At 44.0% G+C, this 23,413-nt stretch overlaps 2 protein-coding genes and 1 long non-coding RNA gene across 17 annotated transcripts in view; 1 reads left to right on the top strand and 2 right to left on the bottom strand.

Moving 5' to 3' along the window:
* LOC122235707 (leucine-rich repeat-containing protein 37A2-like) overlaps positions 1-19,213 on the bottom strand; it is a 56,175-nt gene extending 36,962 nt beyond the window's left edge. The window contains exons 1-4 of one of the 2 annotated variants that reach the window (XM_042975436.1): positions 12,051-19,213; positions 9,712-9,783; positions 4,369-4,440; positions 463-534 (exon numbers count right to left, since the gene is read on the bottom strand). In XM_042975436.1, the coding sequence (XP_042831370.1) occupies positions 463-534; positions 4,369-4,440; positions 9,712-9,783; positions 12,051-19,057 (7,223 nt within the window). In that variant the 5' untranslated portion in view covers positions 19,058-19,213. The remainder of the gene's footprint in view (positions 1-462; positions 535-4,368; positions 4,441-9,711; positions 9,784-12,050) is intronic. The other variant, XM_042975437.1, reaches the window with a different exon arrangement.
* LOC122235710 (RAD52 motif-containing protein 1-like) overlaps positions 1-23,413 on the bottom strand; it is a 92,608-nt gene that overhangs the window by 59,990 nt on the left and 9,205 nt on the right. For 3 of the 10 annotated variants that reach the window (XM_042975460.1, XM_042975458.1, XM_042975457.1), the window contains 2 exons: positions 21,369-21,454; positions 19,281-19,533 (listed from right to left, as the gene is read on the bottom strand). The exons of 6 other annotated variants lie outside the window; for them this stretch is intronic. In XM_042975460.1, the coding sequence (XP_042831394.1) occupies positions 19,432-19,533; positions 21,369-21,454 (188 nt within the window). In that variant the 3' untranslated portion in view covers positions 19,281-19,431. Of the gene's footprint in view, positions 1-19,280; positions 19,534-21,368; positions 21,455-23,413 lie in introns of those variants that run through there. One more of the 10 variants, XM_042975459.1, reaches the window with a different exon arrangement.
* The window catches only part of LOC122235713, a 30,242-nt gene that overhangs the window by 2,609 nt on the left and 4,220 nt on the right, over positions 1-23,413 (top strand). For 2 of the 5 annotated variants that reach the window (XR_006213725.1, XR_006213729.1), the window contains exon 4: positions 10,954-11,118. The exons of 1 other annotated variant lie outside the window; for it this stretch is intronic. This is a non-coding gene — a long non-coding RNA (uncharacterized LOC122235713). Of the gene's footprint in view, positions 1-10,953; positions 11,119-20,881; positions 21,463-23,413 lie in introns of those variants that run through there. 2 more of the 5 variants (XR_006213727.1, XR_006213726.1) reach the window with 2 other exon arrangements.

The following is a 23,413-nucleotide window of genomic DNA, read 5'->3' on the forward strand; positions in this document are numbered from 1 at the left end:
ACTTGTGTTAAGTAAGTATTTTTTTCTAGAGAAGTAAGTTTATTTCTCTAGAAAAACGTTTCACAACTTTAGCACTGTTGAGATTTATGGTTGGATAATCTTTGTTATGGGGGGGGGGGGGTGCTGCCCTGTGAACTGTAGGGTGTGACAGCAGCCCTGGCCTCCACCCACTAGATGCCAGGAGCACATCTACAGTCTGACAATCAAAAATGTCTCCAGACACTACCAAGTGTCACCTGGATGCAAAATCACCCTGGCAGAGAACTGCTGCTCTAGAACGATTCACTCTGATCTCTATAAAAACTCTCACACCAAACTTTGCCACAGACAAAAAAGATTTGCTACATAATTTTAGTAGCTTTCGACTAATAAAGTTTCATTCATTCAAAATGAATAACAAAGAGGTTTACAATTAAGTTTAATACAAATTCCAAATATAATGAAATTATATTTGTAACTTACATAAACTTCAAAAAAGGCAGTGATTCAAATGTACGTCTTTCAATAAATTGTATTTTATTGCAGGATAAATCTCTAGGAAAAGGAAAAGGAAAATATTGCCTCAATTAGCTATAAGATATCTAATTAGTAGGATGGTAGTATTGAATAAGTAGCTTTTGGCTAAACTCTGAGTATTAGGAATTGTTATTTGAACCTTCCAGAGCCCCTAACCCTGTCCTCACCTTTCTTAAGAGTCTCACCTTTGTGATCTTCATACATAAAATATACAACTATAGATCTTGATAGATCTTGGAAGTAATCTTTCCTGAGAGCAGAAGAATTGATTAAATGACTGTTTGTGGCCTCATCAATTTCTAAATTATGAGCTCAAAGTTGTGATCTCCACATATAATTTCTAATATTAAAAGGGATATTCTCACATTAGCACACCTTCCTGGTTTAGTTCTATTTCTTGACACCAAGTCAATACCAGAAGAGGTAAAAGATACCTTTTCATTTAACTTGAAAAGAAGTTACTCCTCTAATCAATACCTAACTTTGAACGAACTCAGAATTATATTATCATATTAATAGAAATTTATTTTTGGTTGTACGTTGCCTAAACGGTCTATGAATTTATCAATTGCTTCAGCTGCAAGTGGGGCCAACAAAAAAACAACATGGTCCTGGATTTTTATTTGGAAACACCCATTCTTGATTATGGTTGACCCTCTTATTTCCATGGATTTCAGCCGAGTCCCTCACTTTCCACCTACATGGGTACCACCATCTTCTGACTGGCATTTTCATCTCTGGTCTCTCCCATTCTAATCTATACTGCACACAGTCACCAGATTAATTCTCCAGGAGTGGTTCTCAAATATCAGAGTCACTTGGGAACTTACTCAAGATGCAAATTCTCAGCTCTACTCTGGACTGAGTGAATCAGGAACTGTGGAGGTGGAACCTGTGTTCTGACAAGGCCTCCCGGTGACCCTGGTGCAGTCTAAAGTTTGTCCTAGAGCACTGCTGTGATAACACGGTAGCCTGGCATATTATCCAAGGCCTTCAAAATCCTAAATCCGGCTCTAGTTTCCTACTCTACAGATACCAAAGAAATTTCTCCTGCATTTTGCCTTTCACTCACTCTATCTTGCAAGCATATTCTTCCCAAGATGTCTATCTGATGATACGTCATAGCCATTCAAGGTTCTGTTCAAACAGCATTTCTCTAGTAACTTCCCTGATCCAACTTGAAGTCTTCCCCCCTCTTCTGTGTTCCAAAAACAACTTATACTTCTCATTGCCCAAATCCATTTCTTCCCCTCCCCCTCTCCTCCTCCTCCTTCTTCTCCTTCTTTTAATTTTTTAAAGTAGACTCCACGCCCAACCTGGGGCTTGAACTCACGACCCTGAGATCAAGAGTCGCATGCTCTACTGACTCAGCCGGTCAGGTGCCCCAATTTCTTCTTAATATAGTTATTCTGGCATTCCATTTCCTCTGGGCATAAACTCCATGAAAGTATGGACTAGTCTTGCTCATCTGCGTTGTCTACTGTGTTTAAAACTGATGCATGGACAAAGAACAAACTCAAATATTTATAAAATAAATTAACAGCTGGGTAGTGAGTAGAAGGAGCAAAACGACTGAAAAGAAATGTGGTTTTATGACTTTGTGGCTCCCTCTTCTGCACTTTGTCAGTGCTTCATCATCCATTTAGTGCTTAGGCGTTATGGTTTAAGCTTCTGTTTATTTTCCCTGTGAAATCATGAGTTCCTACAAGGGTGGGAAGCCTGTCTTAACCATCTGCGTGCCTATGGTACTGGGCATAGGGCCTGTCACATTCTTTTTTAGGTTTTGATTCACATTTTTTTTGAATGAATGAATGAATGAGAACACTTCACCTGACATGAAATAATTGGCTTACAAAGTACCTCATAGTAGAAATAATGAAAGGCCCTATCCATTGCGCAGTTTGTCTCTTTTGTTTTTCTCCAAACTGTGTTTGTAACGTTTGGAGCCCAGATGGCAGAGGTAGCCAAGAAGACCAATACAAAGTGGTTGTCCCCTAAGACTTGGAAGGTTTGATAATTTGAAGGACTATTTTTAGTGTCATATGAGATTCTTTTTACTCACTACCCTTAAGCCTTCCACATTTGCAAGAAGAATCTATTTTCTAAAGCACATCATTAATAAGGATTAATGAGGGGCGCCTGGATGGCTTAGTCAATTGAGCATCTGACTTCGTTCGGTTCAGGTCATGATCTCACTGCTCATGAATTCGAGCCCCGCATCGGGCTCTGGGCCAACAGCTCAGAGACTGAAGCCCGCTTCGGATTCTGTGTCTCCCTCTCTCTCTGTGCCTACCCTGCTCATACTCTGTCTCTCTCTCTCTCAAAAATAAATAAACATTAAAAAAATTTTTAAAAAAGGATTAATGAAATACACAGCTTTGCATGGCATGGACAAAGAATAAACACTGAACCTCCATAGCAAAGAACATTAGTATCTCTGTATGTCTAATGTACAGAGATATATGCAAACATTTCTTCCTTGACAATGAGGCTGGAGAGATGTTTATTCTGTAATTAGCAAAGTTAGAGGCATTTCTGATGTTTGTTTAGTGTAAACATTTCTAACTATACCACTTAACCATCATTATATTTTTAAAGGTTTCATTTTTTTTAAGTAATCTCTATACCTAACATGGGGCTCTAACCTACAACCTCGAGATCAAGAGTTGCAGACTCTAATGACTGAGACAGCCACGTGCCCCTTAGCCATCATTTTTTTAATGTTTATTTATTTTTGAGAGAGACAGAGACAGAGCATGAGTGGGGGAGGGGCCGAGAGAGAGGGAGACAGAATCTGAAACAGGCTCCGGGCTCTGAGCTGTCAGCACAGAGCCCGACACGGGGCTCGAACCCACAAACTGTGAGATCACGACCTGAGTCAAAGTCGGACGCCCAACCAACTGAGCCACCCAGGAGCCCCAACCCCTTAACCATCATTTTAAACATCTATTTTTATGGTGGCATAAGAATTTCCACACTGATCACAGGAATCTACTCCTGAAGCCAAGTGCACATTGTATGTTAGCTAACTTAACAATAAATGACATAAAAAATAATAATAAAAAAATAAACTAATAAAATTTCCCACACTGAAATCCTTAATCTCTTAATAATTTAATATGTACTTGGTAATACTGCTTACATAATTCACCTGCTTAGTTAAATATTTAATATTTAAATATTTAATTTAGATTAAATTATTTAAAAATTCTGGGTTAATGGCATTCAAATTAATGTAAGTGTTCTATATTTTCTTGTCTTGTAGGTGACAATTTGAGGTTAACTTCAATTCCTCTCATTTTACTAAGCCAACTTTTTCAAACCTTTTCTGTAAAGGCCAGACAGTAAATATTTTAGGCTTTGCAGGCCATATACGGTCTCTGTCACATATTCTCTGTTTCTTTCTCTTCTTTTCTCTTTTACAGCCCTTTAAGAACATGAAAATCATTCTGAACTCATAGGTTGTATCAAGACAGACCATACACAGGATTTGATCCATGGGCCATAAATAATAAATATAAATAAAAGCAGATGGTATATGAACACTTACATAACAAGGTTCATATGGGTGTCCATAATTGCTCAGACTTCATTACCCCTTTTCCTCTACAACTGAAGGGCTTTTTCCTATATCTTGTCTATAAAATTAAAAAGTTGAAAATGCATAGGAGGTATTTAATGCTAGAGATGGGCTGGGTCCCCACAGACTTACAGAGTTATAGAATTTAATAGAGAGAATTATAGAATTCTACTGTTAGAAGAAATTGTTGCAATTATCCAATTTGAACCCTGTATTTTTTAATAAATAATATAACTAAAAACTCATAATAAATGATGAACTGATTAACTTACAAATACTGGAGGGATAGCAGGCCTTCAAATGTGTCTTTACGTAATTCGGTCAGATAATTGTCCCTGAGAATTCTGCAAAATGAAAAGGTCATTTCTGGGTCAAAATGCAAAAATAACTACAACTATTTGCTACACAGGACCGCTAGATGTGAGAGAAACCTGGGTAATGGTGCCACCAAATACACTAATTCTTATTTAATGTAGGGATGGTGATCTCTGCTGTTTGATTCAAATCTTTTCTTCTCACATACTCCTTTGTCTCTCCCTCTCTCTCTCTCTCTCTCTCTCTCTCTCTCTCTCTCTCTCTCCACACACACACACACACACACACACACACACACACACACCCCTATCCACTCTTCACACCAAAATGTACATTTAATGCCTACTCTCTGGATCACAAAATCTCTGTTAGAACCCAGCCCTGAGTGGCAAAAACATGGACAGAACTGCCACTTCCTCCTCTCTTTTCCCAAATTTTATTGTGGAAGCCCTATTTATAACCATATCAGTGCTACAAGTAAAGCCATCTAATTTTTTTCCCCATCTAAAAAATATCTGTGAGAACTAAAAATGTGCATAAAATGCACATAACATAAATGCTCAGTTTAATAAGTATAGAGTAAATACCCGTGTAACACTATTTGTTCATTCTACTGTTGGTGGATACCAGATTTTTCTAATCTTTAGTTATTATAAACAGTGCTGCTTTGGACATTTTTCTGTTTATATCCTAGTACACATTTGCCTAAGTTTCTCCAGGATTTAACAGGGGTACAAAATTGTCTTCCTAAGAGGTTGTGCTATTTCAAGCTGGCAGACTGAAACATGCCAAGTCTCTACCAAACTCCAAACTCCACCAAAGTCCCTAAGGATGATTAGAAAAGATACAATTAGAAAATCCACAACCTTAGCTCAAAGCCAAGGGAGTAGCTCTACAAACACTCCCCACCAGAAATGCCTTGGAGCCACCTACAGGGTGATTAGCTGGGATACTGCAGTAGGACCAAGGACAGCACATCAACCCCACATCCTTCCTCCTTGGATCTGGCAGCAAAGGGTGTTTTCTTCCAGGCAGGAGCCATTGGTGTTAGAAGGGGGCAGGGTCCCAGAACCCTGGAGGAAGGGTATACACTCTGACTAGCCATTAGAAGTCACCTCCCACCTCTTCTTTAACTCTCAGGGGGACCTGTCACCAATAACAAGCCCCGTGGTTCATTTCACCTCTTCCTTAGGACCAGAAAACAGAAGCAAGTCAAATCTCAACTACAAAGATAAATTGCACTCAGGAATGACCAAATGGAGTGAGAAAGCCAATTCTATTCAGGACAGAAAATAAAAAACAAATATAACAGCTTATAGTCAATGACACAGTTAACAGAGAAAACACAAAAGGATTTGAGAATACCAACATTAATGGGGCACCTGCGTGGCTCAGTCGGTTAAGCATCCGACTTCGGCTCAGGTTGCAGTCCATGGGTTCAAGCCCTGCACTGGGCTCTGTGCTGAAGCTCAGAGCCTGGAGCCTGCTTCAGATTCTGTGTCTCCCTCTCTCTCTGCCCCTCCCCAACTTGCACTCTGTCTCTCACTCTCTCTCTCTCTCTCTCAAAAATAAACAGTATACAAAATTTAGAATGGCATCATTAATATATCCTCAGACAGAGGTAAACAGTACATCTAATAAAAAGAACCAACTCAAGATTATATGAATGAAAAGTATTATCATTAGTAAAAAACTCAGTCTATGAGCAGCAGAAACGGTCGTTGAATAAATTAGAAAACTTGAGAGATCTGGCCACTGATTTCTTACCAATACTTGAAATTCTATGTATTTATTATATTTACATATTTGTTTTTATATTATATATTTGTAAACCCCTTGACAAGTGGGATATTTGGTCAGTTTTGTTCTTGAGCTTATATCCCTGGCATGTAAAACAGTTCCTGGGACATAGGAGATGCTCCATAAATATTTGTTGAATGAATTCAGAAAGTGACAGGTATCAATTTGCAAATATACTACTTTTAATTAAAACAAATCATTCATTTATCATCATTTATGAGAATAAGTACAACTTCACAGGAAAACAAATGTCTTTCTCCACCTCCGCCCCAATTTGTGACTCAATCTTTTGAGACAAGAACCTTTTGAGAATTTCATAAAAGCTATGGAATGGACCCTTTCCCTAGAAAACTGCACTTTCTTGAATACGTGCAAAGGTGTGCATGCGATTTCAATTTGCAGACCATCCCTTTAGGGCTCAGGTCCGTGAATAGAATGGACTGAATTTGTGGGTGCCAAACTTGGATGGAAAATAGAATCACATCTCTATTTTCACAAACCTCTAACTAGAATTAGCATTTCCTTCCATTATGAATGCAGGCAACAAACCACAGATTAGTGTAGTTAATTTGGTCCCCAGCAGAAATCAGATATTTTCATATCACATATTTGGCGTGGATATCTCAAAATATCATTTATTCTCATCAGTACCTTGAAGTTATAATAGTTAGTAGGCGTACCATTATATTTTGTTATTTAATATTCTAACAGAAGCAGATTTATTGCTATATCACTAATCTTTTTAAAAATTTTTTGAAAACTCTATTTCCACATAATTTCCTTTTCCTATATATTTTAACTTATTATACATTTGAAAACATTATCCCAAGAACATAAGCTTCTGCAGATCATCAATACATATATAGAAGGGTGCCTGGGTGGCTCAGTCTGTTAAGTGTCCAACTTCAGCTCAGGTCATGATCTCACGGTTCGTGGGTTCGAGCCCCACATTGGGCTCTCTGCTGACAGATCAGAGCCTGGAGCCTGCTTCCAATTCTGTGTCTCCCTCTCTTTCTGCCCCTCCCCTGTTCATGCTCTGTCTCTCAGCAATAAATAAATGTTAAAAAAAATTTTTTTTAAAATTTGATATATAGAAAAAAAGGTTAAAAATCCTGCCCCAGGGGACTATTGACCCATAGTTAAAAACTTCTGTCTTACAAGGCATAACCCTCAAGCTGAATTAGAAATCATCAAATCTTGGGGCACCTGGGTGGCTCAGTTGGTTAAGTGTCTGACTTCGGCTCAAGTCATCATTTCACAGTTTGTGGGGTCGAGCCCCACATCAGGCTCTGTGCTGACAGCTCGGAGCCTAGAGCCTGCTTTGGACTCTGTGTCTCCCTCTCTCTCTGCCCCTTCCCTGCTCACTCACTCTCTTTCTCTCTCTCTCTCTCTCAAAAATAAATAAACATTTAAAAATTTTTTAAGAATCATCAAATCTTACCAGATTCATCTTCTAGTATATAAACTACCAAATACACGCTTTTCAAAAAATATTTTTTTAATTTCAGTTTATTTTTTTTAATAGGTAATATATATTTGCATGGCTCAGAATTCCAAAGGTATATAATACACAATTCAAAGTTTTTCTCCTACCCCTGTCCCTCAGCCTACCCACTCTCTCCACTCTCTCTTGTTCCGTGTGCCAAATTACTTTCATTTTTCTTACAAGTTTGGGAAATAAGATCTCCAAGTTAGATACTATCATGAGAAAATATAAACTATATATAGTACTTAAGAAATTCATAAAATTCATAAGAAAACAACTACCTTGTTCTACCATTTGTCCCTTACCAGTAAGGTTATCAGACTAAGGGGCAGGGGGGAATCTACTTTAGGGGGATCATAATCCCTACATTTAGATTACTATGACTGTTATGTCTTTTATTATTAATTCAGAAGTCATTTATGACTTATCTACCCAAGTTGAACTAATGATATGACACACAATCTGTCATGAAAAATGCCAGTCAGTTACTTTGAGTATAATATTGTTTCCAAAATTACTTGTGTCTACACTGACTTTTTCTACAAATCAATTTAAAAAAAAGATAACAAAAAAATTGGCAAAGGACAGAAAATTCAGACAAGAAACACAAATGCCCAGGAAACATACAGAGATATTTAAATGTATACGTAATCAGAAAAATTCAAATTCAGAAGGGACCCATTTTATTCACCCACCAGATCAGCCAAGAAATGGAGAATATCCAAGAGTGGGAGGGTAGGAGGAAATGAATGCTGTCATGGTGTATGGATTGGTGTGTAAATTGGCACACCTTTTTTGAGGGCAATTAAAATTGTATATATCGACATCGTCTTCATCCCAACAGTTCCATTTCCAGGGATCTATTCTACAGAAATACCCACCCACGTACACAAAGATGCATGTATGAGGTGGTCCATGCAGCAATGCATGTAATAAGAAAACTGGACACAGCCTAAACATCCATCAGGAGGGGAATTACTAAATCGTAATACACTCATACTATGGAATATTATGCAGCAGCTTGCATGGATGGGGTAACCCTCTATGTACTGGAAGAAAAAAAGTCTAAGACATACCACGAAGCAAAAGAATCGAGTTGTAGGATGTTACAATTTATGTAAAAAAAAGATAAGAAAATCACACAACAAACCTATTTTGCTGTAAATATGTATGTAGGCAAATGCATGGAAAAAGGTCTGGAAGGATATATACTAAATCCAGAGTAGTGGCTATCCCAGCAGTGGGGGGATTAGAACATAAGGCAGGTGTTCACTAGATCTGTTATTTCATCAAAAAAAATTTTTTTAATGTTTATTTATTTTTGAGACAGAGAGAGAGAGGGAATGAATGAGCAGGAGAGGGGCAGAGAGAGAGGGAGACAGAATCCGAAGCAGGCTCCAGGCTCTGAGCTGTCAACACAGAGCCCAACGTGGGGCTTGAACCCACGAACCGTTGAGATTATGACCTGAGCCGAAGTTGGACACTTAACCGAATAAGCCCCCCAGGCCCCCCTGTTATTTCATTTTTATATATTGAGACTATAATCACGTATTCCTTGTATAATGGAAAATAAGTTGAAATTGATTCTAATTTTAAAGGGAACCTGCCAAATTTAATTTTTAAAATAAACACAGATGGGGCGCCTGGGTGGCTCAGTCGGTTAAGCGGCCGACTTCAGCTCAGGTCATGATCTCGCGGTCCGTGAGTTCGAGCCCTGCGTCGGGCTCTGTGCTGACAGCTCAGAGCCTGGAGCCTGTTTCAGATTCTCTGTCTCCCTCTCTCTGACCCTCCCCCGTTCATGCTCTGTCTCTCTCTGTTTCAAAAATAAATAAACGTTAAAAAAAAAATTAACACAGAATTGCAATCGGTAGAGGTCGAGTTGGGATATGGAAGGGGAAACACCTTTCCTCAGAGCTACTGACTTCAAAGTTCTGGACCAAGAAGGACCTTAGAATGCAGTTAGTTTTTTTTTTTTTTTTTTTTTTGTATTCGTATTTGGAGAGAATATACTCACAGTTTCTCTACCCAACGGTATCCCTTCCATACATTTTCATCAATGTGAGAAATAGAGTTTCCTTGGAAATTTCTGTGAAGAAACACAGTTCAGATCCTTGAATAGGTAGGAAAGGAATGAACAGAATAAATAAAAGAATCACTGGCAACCTTGTGGGGAATATTCCAATGCAGTAAATGCCAACTTTCTAATTTCCGCGGCTATCAGCATCCCAGGTGGTGCAATTAATAAAGAGATAGCGTGGGGCCACTGGCACAAACAAGCCAGCTCCTTAGCACCTGAACTTCCTATTTGTTCCATTCCTTGGGTAGATAACGCCTGTTAATTACTCTGGAGATAAGTATTTTTTTTCCCCAAATCACTTATGTGTCTAAAATGGTTCCTTCCACAAATCAATGAGAAAATAATAACTCAACGAAAAAAATGGTAAAAAATTTACCATTATCAGCAAACAAATGTAAAGAAGCCCTCTACTGAAACCTCTCTAGGTGTTAGAAGGATAAGGGAAGTTAGAAATTAGAATAACTAACATGGAAAGATTTCTTAGACATATTGTATAGGGAAAAGCAACAAATCACTGGGCAAGGAATTAAAAAGTATCCCCTCATTAGGAAATTAGGAAAAAATGCAAAGGAAAGAGATGGGAAGGAAGGACACACACCAAAAAGGTGACAGGAGTTATCTTATGAGTGGTAGGGAGGGTGGGGTGGGATTTTCACGTTTTATCCTCTATACCTGTGACATTAAAAACAAAAAAAAGTATCCATGCTAATTCATGTATCCATGAATTACACATGTTTAAGAGAAGCTATGAAATGCCTGAGGTTCAGTTTCAACCGCTAACTCTGCGTATGACTTTGAATCTTTACCTTTAGTTTTGTCCTCTTCCCTCAGCAACAGCTTACCTGGTCAGTTTATATACACATTTTTTTCAGGGGAGTCAGGAATAAATTCAAAACAGATACCCATCTGCCCATGTGCCTGGTGGACATTTCCAGTCAACCTGAAGCCTTCTGGTTGCTCTGTGTTCCCTGGTAAAAGATGCCTCAACTTCCATCATTCTCCTTATCTGGGACAGAAGTTTCAGAGTAATATCTGAGTTTTCTCTTTCCCGTGCACACCCCACCCGCGACTGTCATCAGTTAGTCTATCTTGTCACTTCCTCCTTTGCAGTGCTCTCAAGGCTTTTCTTTCTACTCTTTTCAGCCACTCTGAGTCGGCCCCTTGTTACTTTATTCCCAGGTTTTGTTAGAACATTCTATCTGGTCTCGCTGGATCAAGCTCTCCTCTCCAGATCGGCCTATATGGGGAACTGAAAATAATCCTGTTTCAACGGTCTGTATATCTCATGCTTGAAAACTTTCAATGGCTCTCTATAACTCAGAATCTAACGTTCAAACCTCTCTAGCTGATAGTCAAGGTTTCTCGTAATTGGATCTTTAACTGCTTAACCTAATTCTTAATTCCTGATCATTCCTGCAGCCGTGCCTTTGCCTAGACTTATACCCATTTTTTCTCTATTTAACACATCAGAGCCACTCTTTAAGTCTCAGCTAAAGTGTTAGCTTATCCATGCAGCTCTCCCTGACCTCCATACTCCGCTGATTACAGAGTCTGCTGAATTCCAACACCCATGGTACCTCTTTTAGTACTTAATTACATGCCACCTCCCTTTTTATGACCATTTCCTTTCTTCCCACCTGTCATTTCATGTTCTGAAGACGATTTCATCCTAGTGTGGCGCCCATAGTACTTACTCTTGGGTTGGGCCCAAACTGAGTACTGTATGTGGAAGGCCGGGCGTCAAAGATGAGGTCTGGGGAATCAAAATAATAACAGCTAACACTCATATTTTGCCAGGCACTGATCCAAGTGCTTCATATGTATTACCTCATCTAGATCTCACCATAATCCCATGAGATGGTAACTATCATAATTTCCATTTCACAGAAAAGGAAACTGAGTCACAAAGCTAATAGATGACAGACCTCGGCCCAAACGCAGGCAATCTAGTTCCAGAATCTCTACTCTTCACTACTCTGTTGTATCCTATTATAGAGGATGGAGCAAAAATGGGAGAGTAGAGGTTAAGGAATGAAATAATGGGGCTAAAAATTGGATAAGGAAAAAGAATAAGGACAATTACAAGTAAAAGATTGCAGAAGGGCGAACAGTAGTAAAAAGGAAAATGAAGATAAGGGATAGTTGACAAAGAAAAGGTAAAAACAGAAAGTCAGTCAACGTGGTTGGGGAGATGAGGAAGGCCCAGGACGACATTGAGGAAGAGACTGCCATGTCAAGCAGGAGGCAGAGAACAAACAAGTAAAGGCGATTCTTACAAGATGGTGAAGGTGCCGTTGTAGGTGTCGGGCTCCAGCACGGGCACTCTGCGGAGCCTCTGCTGTGGGCTGAGACCAACACACGACAGTGTCTCCTCTTTGCAGGTACAGCGCTCACATATTTTGAGGTTTGTGGTGGCATTCTGTTCTGGTTGCCAAGTTAAAGTTGTGTATGCCTTTTCTGAGGTATAGTTTACAAAATGCACCACAGGATGTTCAGTTGTTGGAGGAAAACCTGTCTCAAATGACTCTGGTTGCTGACTTACAGGAATTTCTAGGTCCATAGGTGGAACCGTGACTTCAGTCAGGTTTCGATGTTGACTCTGAACCTGTTTTGGATGTGCAAGTGTCACCTCAGGGTCCTTTGGGGGAGGAGTTGTAGTCTTCTTCAGGGTTGTCGAATGTTCAGCCTCTGTAATAGGTTCTGGAGTTATAGTAAGCTCCACATGACGAAATGGGATGATGGGTGATGCTGGATGCTGACCTTGATCCTTACTTGGAGTTGGAACTGTCACTTCCTGCTGGAATGGATATTGAACTACAACCTCCTTAGGTGGCTCTGGAGGCTGAGTTGGGGTGTCTCGCATGGTTGGAGAAGGTTCAGTCTCCACACTGGATCCTGCAGTTACAGTAAGTTCCAGGTCCATAGGTGGAACTGTGACTTCAGTCAGGTTTGGATGCTGACTCTGAACCTGCTCTGGATGTGCAAGTGTCACCTCAAGGTCCTTTGGAGGAGGAGCTGTAGTCTCCTTCACGGGTGTAGAATGTTCAGCCTCTGTAGTAGGTTCTGGAGTTATGGTAAGCCCCAAGTCCACACGATGAGCTGTGACACTGGGCAATGTTGGTTGCTGACCTTGATCCTTACTTGGAGTAGGAACTGTCACTTCCTGTTGGGACGGATACTGAACAACCTCCTTAGGTGGCTCTGGAGGCTGGGTTGGGGTCTCTTGCATGGTTACAGAAGGTTCAGTCTCTGTAGTGGATTCTGGAGTTATGGTAAGCCCTGGGTCCAAAGGTTTAACTGTGACTTTAGTTAAGGTTGGATGCTGAATGTGCTCTGAATGTGGAAATGTCACCTCAAGGTCCTTTGGAGGAGCGGTAGTCTGCTGCAGGGCTGAGGAATGTTTAACATCCGTAGTGGGTTCTGTAGTTACAGTAAGCACCAAGTCCAAAGGCTGAACTGTTACATTCGGCAACCACAGACGCTGAGCTTGATCCTGATCTGGGGTTGGAACTGCTGCCTCTTGATATACTGGAGGTTGAGCTACAAGTTCCTTAGGCGGCTCTGGAGGCTGATCTGGGGTCTCTTGCATGGCTGGAGAAGGTTCAACCTCTGTAGTGGATTCTGGAGTTATGGTAAGCTCCAAGTCCAAAGGCTGAACTGTGACCTCAGTCAAGGTTGGATGGTGAGACTCAACCTGCTCTAGATGTGGAAATGTCACCTCAAGGTCCTTCGGAGGAGCTGTAGTTTTCTTCAGGACTGTAGAAGTTTTAACCTCCACAGTGGGCTCTGGAGTTATGGTAAGCTCCAGGTCCAAAGGTCGAACTGTTATATTGGGGAGTGATGAATGCTGAGCTTGATTCTGACCTGGTGTCAGAAGAGTCTGCTCCTGATATACTGGAGGTTGAGCTCCAATAACCTCCTCAGGTGGCTTTGGAGGCTGAATTGGAGTCTCCTGCATAGGTAGAGGAAGTTCAATCTCCTTATTGAATTCTGGAGTTATAGTAAGCCCCAGGTCCAAATGTTGAGTTGTGGCCTTATTCAAGGTTGAATGCTGAACCTGAACCTGCTCTAGATGTGCAAATGTTACCTCAAGGTCCTTTGGAGGAGCTGTAGTTTTCTTCAGGGCTGTAGAAGCTTTAACCTCCATAGGGGGTTCTGGAGTTATGGTAAGCTCTAGGTCCAAAGGCTGAACTGTTACATTAGGTGACGATGGATGACGAGCTTGATCCAGACCTGGAGTTGGAACTGTCACCTCCTGAAACAGTGGAGGCTGAACTACAACCTCCTTAGGTGGCTCTGAAGGGTGACCTGGGATCTCTTGCGTGGTTGCAGTTTCAACCTCTGTAGTGGGTTCTGGAGTTATGGTCAGTTCCAGGTCTAAAGGCTGAACTCTGACTTCAGTCAAATTTGGATGCTGAGCCTGGACCTGCTCTGGATGTGGAGGTGTCACCTCAGTGTCCTCTGGAGGAGCTATAGTCTGCTGCATGATTGTAGAATGCTCAGCCTCCACAGTAGGTTCTGGAGTTACAGTAAGCTCCAGGTCAGCAGGCTGAACAGTAACATTGGGCAAGTTTGGATGCTGAGCTTGCTCTTGTCCTAGAGGTGGAACTGTCACCTCATTATGGACTGGAGGTTGTGCTACAACCTCCTCAGGTGGCTCTGGAGGCTGAACTGGGGCCTCCTGCTGGGCTGGAGGAGTTTCTGCCTCCTTAGAGGGCTCCGGAGGTTGAGTTGGAGACTGCTGCAGAATTGGAGATGGTTCTACCTTCTCAGGGGCCTCTGAAGGCTGAGCTTGTACCTCCTGTTGTGTTAGAGAAGGTTCTATCTCCTTAAGTGGCTCGAGAGGTAGAGATAGGGTTTCCTGCTGGACTGGAGATGGTTCCACCTTCTCAGGAGGCTCTGAAGGCTGAGGTGGGGCCTCCTGCTGTGTGGAAGGTTCTACCTCCTTAGGGGGCTCAGGGGATACAACTGGGGCTCCCTGCTGAGTTGGAAAAGATTCTGCCTCATTACCGGGCTCTGAAGGCTGAGCTGGGGGCTCCTGAGGTGTGGGAGAAGGTTCCACCTCCTTAGGGGGCTCAGGGGATATAGCTGGGGACTCCTGGAGGACTGGAAACTGAGCTGGGGCCACCTGCTGGGTTGGAGACTCTGCCTCATTAGGGGGCTCTGAAGGCTGAGCTGGGGCCTCCTGCAGTGTGGGAGAAGGTTCTACCTCCTTAGGGGGCTCAGGAGATACAGCTGGGGCCTGCTGGGGGACAGGAGACTGAACCAGGGCCTCCTGCGGGGTTGGAGAAGATTCTGCCTCATTAGGGGGCTCTGAAGGCTGAGCTGGGACTTCCTGCTGAACTGGAGATGGTTCTACCTTCTCAGGAGGCTCTGAAGGCTGAGCTGGGGCCAGCTGGGGGACTACAGACTGAGCTGGGGCCTCCTGTTGGCCTGAAGCAGGGTCCACAGCCTTAGGGGGGTCTGGAGTCTGAGCTAGGACCTCTTGTTGGCCTGGAGAAGACTCATCTTCAGGGGACTCTGGAGACTGGGAAAGATGCTTGGACTGAGCTGGAGCAAATTCAACTTTCTCAGGGGGAATAGGAGATTGAGCAGGGACATCCTGCTGCACTGGAAGATGTTTAACCTCCTTAGTTGCCTGGGGACTTAGGAAAATCCTCAGATCCACAGGTTTACCTGTGATATTAGGCAACACTGGATGCTGATCTTCACCTGGACCTGGAGGTGAGAATGTCACCTCATGCTGTACTGGAGACTGAGCTACAACATCTGTAGAGGACCCTGGAGGCTGAGCTGGATGCTCATACTGAACTGGAAAAGACTCGACCCCCTCATTGGGCTTTGGTTGCTGAGCTGGGACCTCTTGCTGGATTGGAGAAGGTTCTATACTTGCAACAGGCACTTGAGGCAGAGCTGAGCTCTCCTGCTGGCTTGGAGAAAGTTCAATTTCCTCAGGAAAATCTTCGGGTGGAGTTGAGACTTCATGCTGGACTGGAGAAGATTCCACATTTTCAGGGGGCGCTGGATGCTGATGTGGGACCTCCTGCTGGATTGGAGAAGGTTCCAACTGCTCAGGGGACACTCCAGACTGAGCTGAGGCCTCTTCTCGGAGTGGAGAAGCTTCAACCTCATTAGTGGATTCTGAGGTCATGGTAACTGAGGAATCCACAGGTTTAACAGTGACATTAGGCAACAGCAGGAGCTGAGCTTGATTCTGACCTTGAGGAAAAACTGTTACCACCTGATGCTCTGGAGAGTGAGCTGGGGCCTCCTGTTGGGTTGGAGAAGGTTCAACCTCACCAGAAGGCTCTGGATGTTGAGCTGTGGCTTCCTGTTGAGTGGCAGAAGGGTTAATTTCCTCAGAGGTCTGTGGATGCTGACTTGGGGCCTCCTGATAGGTTGCAGGTTTAACTTCCCCACGGGGATTTGGATGCTGAGTTGTGGCCTCTGACTGGGCTGGAGAAGGCTCAGTCCCCTCAAGGGGCTCTGGATACTGAGTTGGGGTCTCTGGTTGGGTTGGAAAAGGCTCACCCTCCTCTGATGCCTGAGGATACTGAGCTGGAGCCTCCTGCTGGGTTGAAGAAGGTTCAACCTCCTCAGGGGTCTGTGGATGCTGAACTGGGGCCTCCTCCTGGGTTGTAGGTGGTTCACTCCCCTCGGAGGCCTGTGGGTGCTGACCCTGGCCCTCCTCCTGGAGAGGGGAAGGTTCACCCTCTTCCTGGGCCTCTGGAAGCTGAGTCGGGGCCTCCTCCTGGGTTGAGGATGATTCACCCTCCTCAGGGGCCTGTGATTGCTGAGCTAGGGCCTCCTGCTGAGTTGTAGAAGGTTCAACTTCTCCAGGATATTCTGGATACTGAACTGGGGTCTCCTGCTGTGTTGGAAGTTTCTCCTGTGTGGTAGATTCTGGAGATTGCGTTGGAGTCTCCTGTTGAACTGGCAAAGATTCAACCTCAGGGGACTGTGGAGGCAGAGTTGGGGCTTCATGCTGGGTTTCAAAAGGTTCCACATTAAGAGGCACTGAGGGCTGAGCTATAGTCTCGTGCCGAACTGGAGAAGGTCCCACCTCTGTAGTGGGTTCTGCAGTCATGGTAAGCTGCACATCTGGAGGTTTCACACTGACATTGGGCAGGTTTAAATGTTGATCATGGTAGTGACCTGGAGGTGAAACTGTCATCTTATGATGCCATAGAGGTTGAGCTGGGTGCTCCTGCTGGGTTGGAGAAGGTTCCACCTCCCTGGAAGGCAGCTCTGGAGGCTGAGCTGGTTGCTCTTGCAGGGTTGCAGAAGATTCTATCTCCCCTGGAGACTGAGCTGGAGTCTCCTGCTGGGTTGAAGATTCTGCCTCATTAAGGAGCTCTGCAAGCTGAGCTAAGGCCTCCTCCTGGGTTGGAGAAAGTTCAGCTTCTCCAAAACGGTCTGGAAGCTGAGCTGGGGGTTCCTGTTTGCTTAGAGAAGGCTTACCTTCCTCAGGAGGCACTGAAGGCTGAGCTGGGGTCTCCTGCTGCCTTAGAGAAGGATCAATCACCCCAGGAGGCTCGGAAGGCTGACCTGGGGTCTCCTGCTCACTTGAAGGCTCAACCTCCTCTGGAGGCTTACCCGAGGTCTCTTGCTGGGTTAGAGAAAGTTCTGCTTCCTCAGTATGTTCAAGAGGCTGAGGTGGGGCCTCTTGCTGGGCTATAGAAGATTCAACACCTTTATCAGGCCCTGGAGTTGTGGTAAATTCCACATCTAAAGGCTTACCTATAACCCTGGGAAACATTAAATAATCTGGATACTGACCTAGAGGTAGAGATGTCACCTCATCACTTACTGCAAGTTGAGTTAAATACTCGATAGGGAACTCTGGAACTAGAGTTGGGGCCTCCTGCTGGACTGGGGTAGGTTCAACCTCCTCGAGGCGCTCTGCAGGCTGAGCAGGGGCCTCCTGCTGGACTGGGGTAGGTCCAGCCTCCTCAGGGTGCTCCGCAGGCTGAGTTAGAGTTATGGTAAGATCCAGAGGTTTAACAGTGACATTGGGGAAGCTTGGCTTCTGAGCTTCACTCTGACTTGGAGATAGCACATTTACTTCATGATGTGCTAACAGTTGAGATATGATGTCCTTAGATGGCTCTGGAGGCTGAGCAGGGGCCTCCTGGGGGGTTGGAGAAGGTTCCACTTCCTCGGGGGCCTCTGTAGGGTGAGCTGAGGCTTCCTGCTGGACTGAAGAAGGTTCGACCTCTTCAGGGGTACTTGAAGGCTCAGCTGGGGCTTCTTGTGGGTTTGCTGAATTTCCATCCTTAAGGGACTCTGGACGCTGAGATGGAGCCTCCTGCTCAAGTAGAGATGTTTCTGTCTCTTCAGAGGGCTCTGGATGCTGAGCCTGAGCCTCCCCTTGGGGCAAAAAAGATTCAGCTTCCTCAGGGGACTCTAGATGATTTGGGGTCTTCTGCAAGGGTGGAGGAATTTCAGCCTCCTCAGAGAAGTTTGGAAGTTGATCTGGTCCCCCTGGGAAACCCATAGGTAGGTTCTCCTCAGGATACAGGAGACCCATATTGGAATCTAAATAATCATCCTGCAGCTGTTGTTGTAGGTGCTCTTTATTTGCAAATTGGTTTGGAGTTCCAACAACTTTGGCAAGCCTTCGATGCTGAGCTAGATCTTTCTTCAGGTTTAGGGGTGAAACAATAAACTTTGTTGGCTTTGAACTCTGACTATCCAGAGATGGAACAAGTATTTCAAATGACTGGTGATCTTCGGCCTGATCTAAACCTACAGTTTTAGTCTTACTTTTGAGATGAGGAGGCGGAGCTATGGTCTGATTCTGATCCCAACCTGGCACTGGAACCACCTCTGGGAGCCTTTGATGCTGGGTTAGCTGGTCATTCAGATCCTCATCTGGCCCTGGGGGTAGTTCTCCAAACGAATCCGTGTCCAGGAATGGAACCAAAGTCTCGGTCAACTCCTTAGGCGGGGCCAACATCTGGGCTGGAGCAGAGGACCCCGGGTAATTAAAGCCCCCCGGCTCAGCTGGGGGTGTAAGTGCCTGGGGCGATTCGGGGGGGGGATCAGAGGAGCGAGAAGACCAGGGCTCAGCCGCCTCCAGGGGGTCGGAAGTCAGCTGGGCAGGGTCCAGGGCCCACTCCGGAGGCTGAGCTGCCTGGACCAGCAGCCACAACGGTTGCCACATAAAGAGAAGCAGTGGGGCCAACAGGCGCAGCCGGGACATGACACGCGGAGGCTCCGGGGCGCAGCGACCCAGGCGAGTAGGGTACTGGCGCTGGGCCCTGAGCGGGAGCCAAACCATTATGGCAGCCCCGTGATGCGCGCGCGCACCTTTAGCAACTGCGCGCCCCTCCCCCGCCAACGTCCCACCGTTTATTTATGACGTCTTTATTTACACCACCATTATTAGCTCCCTGGAGATGGGCTCCGCACCACCAGAGCGGGCCCTTTTCCCAGAATCACTTGGGGCCCAGGCCTCCCTCCACCCTGCAAAGGCCACCACTCCCCCCCCACTCCCCCCCCCCCCCCCCCGGGGCTGCTCACAGCAAGGTAGTACTTGCACTCAGATCTGGGTGGCCCCGGACTCCCGCAGCTCTGAGGGGTGGAAGGGTGGGGGAGTGGAGCAGAGCTTCCAAGGAAGCCACAGGACCTGGCATCCTGGGAAATTAAAAAATGCTAGTCCAGCTCTAGCAATTTGAACTCTTGCTCTTCAAGGCTTAAATCCGAGAGACGTTCTTCCTCCCCCTGGCCATACCGCTTCCAAGAAAAGTAGCTGACTTGCAAAATAAGCACCAGTTAGGGCGATGGGGAGGAGAACACACTTCACAGTCAGATATTCTAAAATGTTGCCATTTCCTCTAAATTCTCAATACCCATGGCTGATTATTAATTCACCACTCTGTTAGATGGGGGCCTACCACTGAATCTGCGATGGCCCCAAAATGTCTGTAGGAGGAGTTTTGGGGGAGTGCTAAGCAATTCATTCTGGGAAAGAGGGCCGGAAACCAATTCTAGCCCTTTATTTACACGGGGTGGGAAAACTTCCCCCATCTCATCTTGACTGGACATAGCCATTGATCTAGAAAAAGTAACAAGGCCACTTTTCAGAGGTCCACTCTGTGCGCCCACATGGAGAAGGCACTTAGGATGTTATAGTCAGCGTGTTAAACAATTTTCTTGAAATACTGTAACTAGCACTCAGTTTACTTCCTTCACAGCCCCTTTTCTAATGTATTTTTAGTCCTTGCTTATGGTCTGGCACAACCTCTAGCATGTAAAATGCAAGAGAGAGGGGGTTTTTATCTTAATCCCAATGTCTAGCACACAGGAATAGTTTTTATATGGAACTGATTCCAAGACTGGCCTCATGCAGGAATGGATCTGTTGTTATAATCAGGTTTCTGAAATCTTTAGCATCAATGCTGAATCTTTTTCTCATCTTTTCACCTTTTTCAGGAAGCTAGACTTTTTTTTTTTATTTTTTTTTTCCTGAGAGAGAGAAAGCGTGAGCGGAGGAGAGGGACAGAGGGAGAGACAGAGAGAATCCCAAGTAGGCTCCACGCTCAGCACAGAGCCCGACGTGGGGCTGACCCCACAAACTCTGGGATCGTGACCTGAGCCAAAATCAAGAGTCGGATGCTCAACCTATGGAGCCACCCAGAATCTGGAGCCTGCTTCAGATTCTGCGTCTCCCTCTCTCTCTGCCCCTCCCCAGCTCACGCTCTTTCTCACTCTCAAAAATAAATAAACATTAAAAAAAAAAATCTAAAAAAAAAAAATTCACAAATCTAGCCCCAAATTAAGCTCTCAATGACCTGAAACACATTTTTGCTTTTTTTTTTTTTTTTTTTTTAAACATTCTGTATGTGGCACATTACTATTTTCTTTTAGAAATTATTTTGGCGGGGCGCCTGGGTGGCTCAGTCGGTTGGGCGGCTGACTCCGGCTCAGGTCATGATCTCGTGGTCCATGAGTTCGAGCCCCGCGTCGGGCTCTGTGCTGACAGCTCAGAGCCTGGAGCCTGTTTCAGATTCTGCGTCTCCCTCTCTCTCTGACCCTCCCCCGTTCATGCTCTGTCTCTCTCTGTCTCAAAAATAAATAAACGTAAAAAAAAAATTTTTTTTAGAAATTATTTTGGCAACTTAATCCCTAATTCAGGACATCCATGTGAGTGATTTACAGAAAAGTTCTTCAGCAAGATATTCACGCAAGATATATATGAGATGCCGACATCTGGGTGATACATCCTATTTGAATGGCATAATGGTTTCAAACGCTGTAGTATAATCACATTTAAGGCCATAGTTACTCTGTTCCCAAATCCTTGAGATTCTGTTTGAGGGGAGCTCTAAAAGGCTTGTGTCCTCTCCTATGTCCACAACTGTGGCAGTGCTCTGATGAAATTTGCTCTCCAAATTTCAAATAAGGGGTCAGAGCCAAGGGTCAGGACTTCAGGAAAAGCCCCAGAAATCCCCTGCAGTCAAAAGCAGTTTCTGAGTTTCACATTTCCCAAAGGATGATAGAGCTAATGCCAAAGTCTTCCAAATTCTGCTGGTTGCTTTACATTATGGCTACAGTGGCTATGTCACCCTTGAACTTTAATCTCCACATACTTGAATTAAATCCTGCAGCTCGTCTTCAGTACTGGCATCTGTGATCTCTTCACAGGGTCTGTATTCCACAGCTATTTTACCACTTTCTGAAATAAAGTGAATAAGGATTGGAAAAAAAAAAAAAAAAAGAGGGCGCCTGGATGGCTCAGTCAGTTAAGCGTCTGACTTCAGCTTAGGTCATGATCTCATGGTTCATGAGTTCAAGCCCCATACTGGGGTCTCTGCTGTAAGCACTAGAGCCCACTTCAGATCCTCTGTCCCCCTCTCTCCGCCTCTCCCCTGCTTACTCTCTCAAAAATAAACATTTAAAAAATAAAGTTAACAAGATCAATTCAGAATTTTCCTTGTTCTAAAACTAGCTGTATACAATGATAGCACCCAATAACTAGACATTCTTTTTATTTATAAAAGCAGAAAATAAAAGCATTTCCCTAGAAGTTTTCTCATCTCACACTTCAGTTTTTAATCATAACTATGTGTGAAAAAATACACATGAAGTTAACAACTGTGTGGTTCAAAAACGCTATCATCTTAAGAGATAGGAACTAAGGAATAATGACACAGGAAGTTAAAACTATGGAAACAACAATGTTCAAAATCAGATGACTAGACAGTAAGGCATTAGGTAGAGGTCAGTGTGAGTTCTGGAATAGAGACCATGGACTATAGCTGATACTTCATGTTAGAAACAAGGCAAGTGTCTACTCCCCGGAAACAAAATCCCACCAGATACAATGAACAATGCTTTGGAGGGAGGGGGAGGGGGAGGGGGAGAGAATGCGCTTGGACAGTTTATTGGCAGAAATGGCCCATGTCCCTTATAGACAATACAATTCCCCTTAAGGCAAAGTACAGCTACAACATTTTGATCGTGTACAAGGGATACCATAGCATGTTAGGGAGAGGTCAGCAACCCAAAGGTTTAGTTTGGTTCTTAAAGGTTGTTACTCAGAATTGACAGCTAATGGAGATTCTACCTGATGACCAGGGAAGTCAACTTTCACTGCAAGAGCTGTCCAGGCTGGAAGCCTGAGACCAATCCAGGGTCAACTCTTATGGGCAAATAAGGCCTCTGAAACTTAGCTAGGATTTCTCAGTCTCTAAGCCTGCAAGACTGTGAAGCGGCGAGGGCGGGGTGGGGGGGGCAATTGTTTGGGGACTCGTTACTAATTATAAAATTCCCTTGGAGCACAGCCTGTAACATTCACACCATTGTAGAACTCAATAGAGAACACAATCGATGCTATTCAATAGCCTGACCACTTTCAAGGTTCACAAAAATATAGCTGACCCTAATATAAGAATCATATTCATGGCACAAAAACAGACACATAGACCAATGGAATAGAATAGAAACCGCAGAACTAGACCCACAAACGTATGGCCAACTCATCTTTGACAAAGCAGGAAAGAACATCCAATGGAAAAAAGACAGTCTCTTTAACAAATGGTGCTGGGAGAACTGGACAGCAACATGCAGAAGGTTGAAACTAGACCACTTTCTCACACCATTCACAAAAATAAACTCAAAATGGATAAAGGACCTGAATGTGAGACAGGAAACCACCAAAACCCTAGAGGAGAAAGCAGGAAAAGACCTCTCTGACCTCAGCCGTAGCAATCTCTTACTCGACACATCCCCAAAGGCAAGGGAATTAAAAGCAAAAGTGAACTACTGGGGCCTTATGAAGATAAAAAGCTTCTGCACAGCAAAGGAAACAACCAACAAAACTAAAAGGCAACCAACGGAATGGGAAAAGATATGTGCAAATGACATATCGGACAAAGGGCTAGTATCCAAAATCTATAAAGAGCTCACCAAACTCCACACCCGAAAAACAAATAACCCAGTGAAGAAATGGGCAGAAAACATGAATAGACACTTCTCTAAAGAAGACATCCGGATGGCCAACAGGCACATGAAAAGATGTTCAACGTCGCTCCTTATCAGGGAAATACAAATCAAAACCACACTCGGATATCACCTCACGCCAGTCAGAGTGGCCAAAATGAACAAATCAGGAGACTATAGATGCTGGAGAGGA

This window comes from Panthera tigris, chromosome F3 (assembly GCF_018350195.1).
Source record: "Panthera tigris isolate Pti1 chromosome F3, P.tigris_Pti1_mat1.1, whole genome shotgun sequence".
Classification (NCBI taxonomy): Eukaryota; Metazoa; Chordata; class Mammalia; order Carnivora; family Felidae; genus Panthera; species Panthera tigris.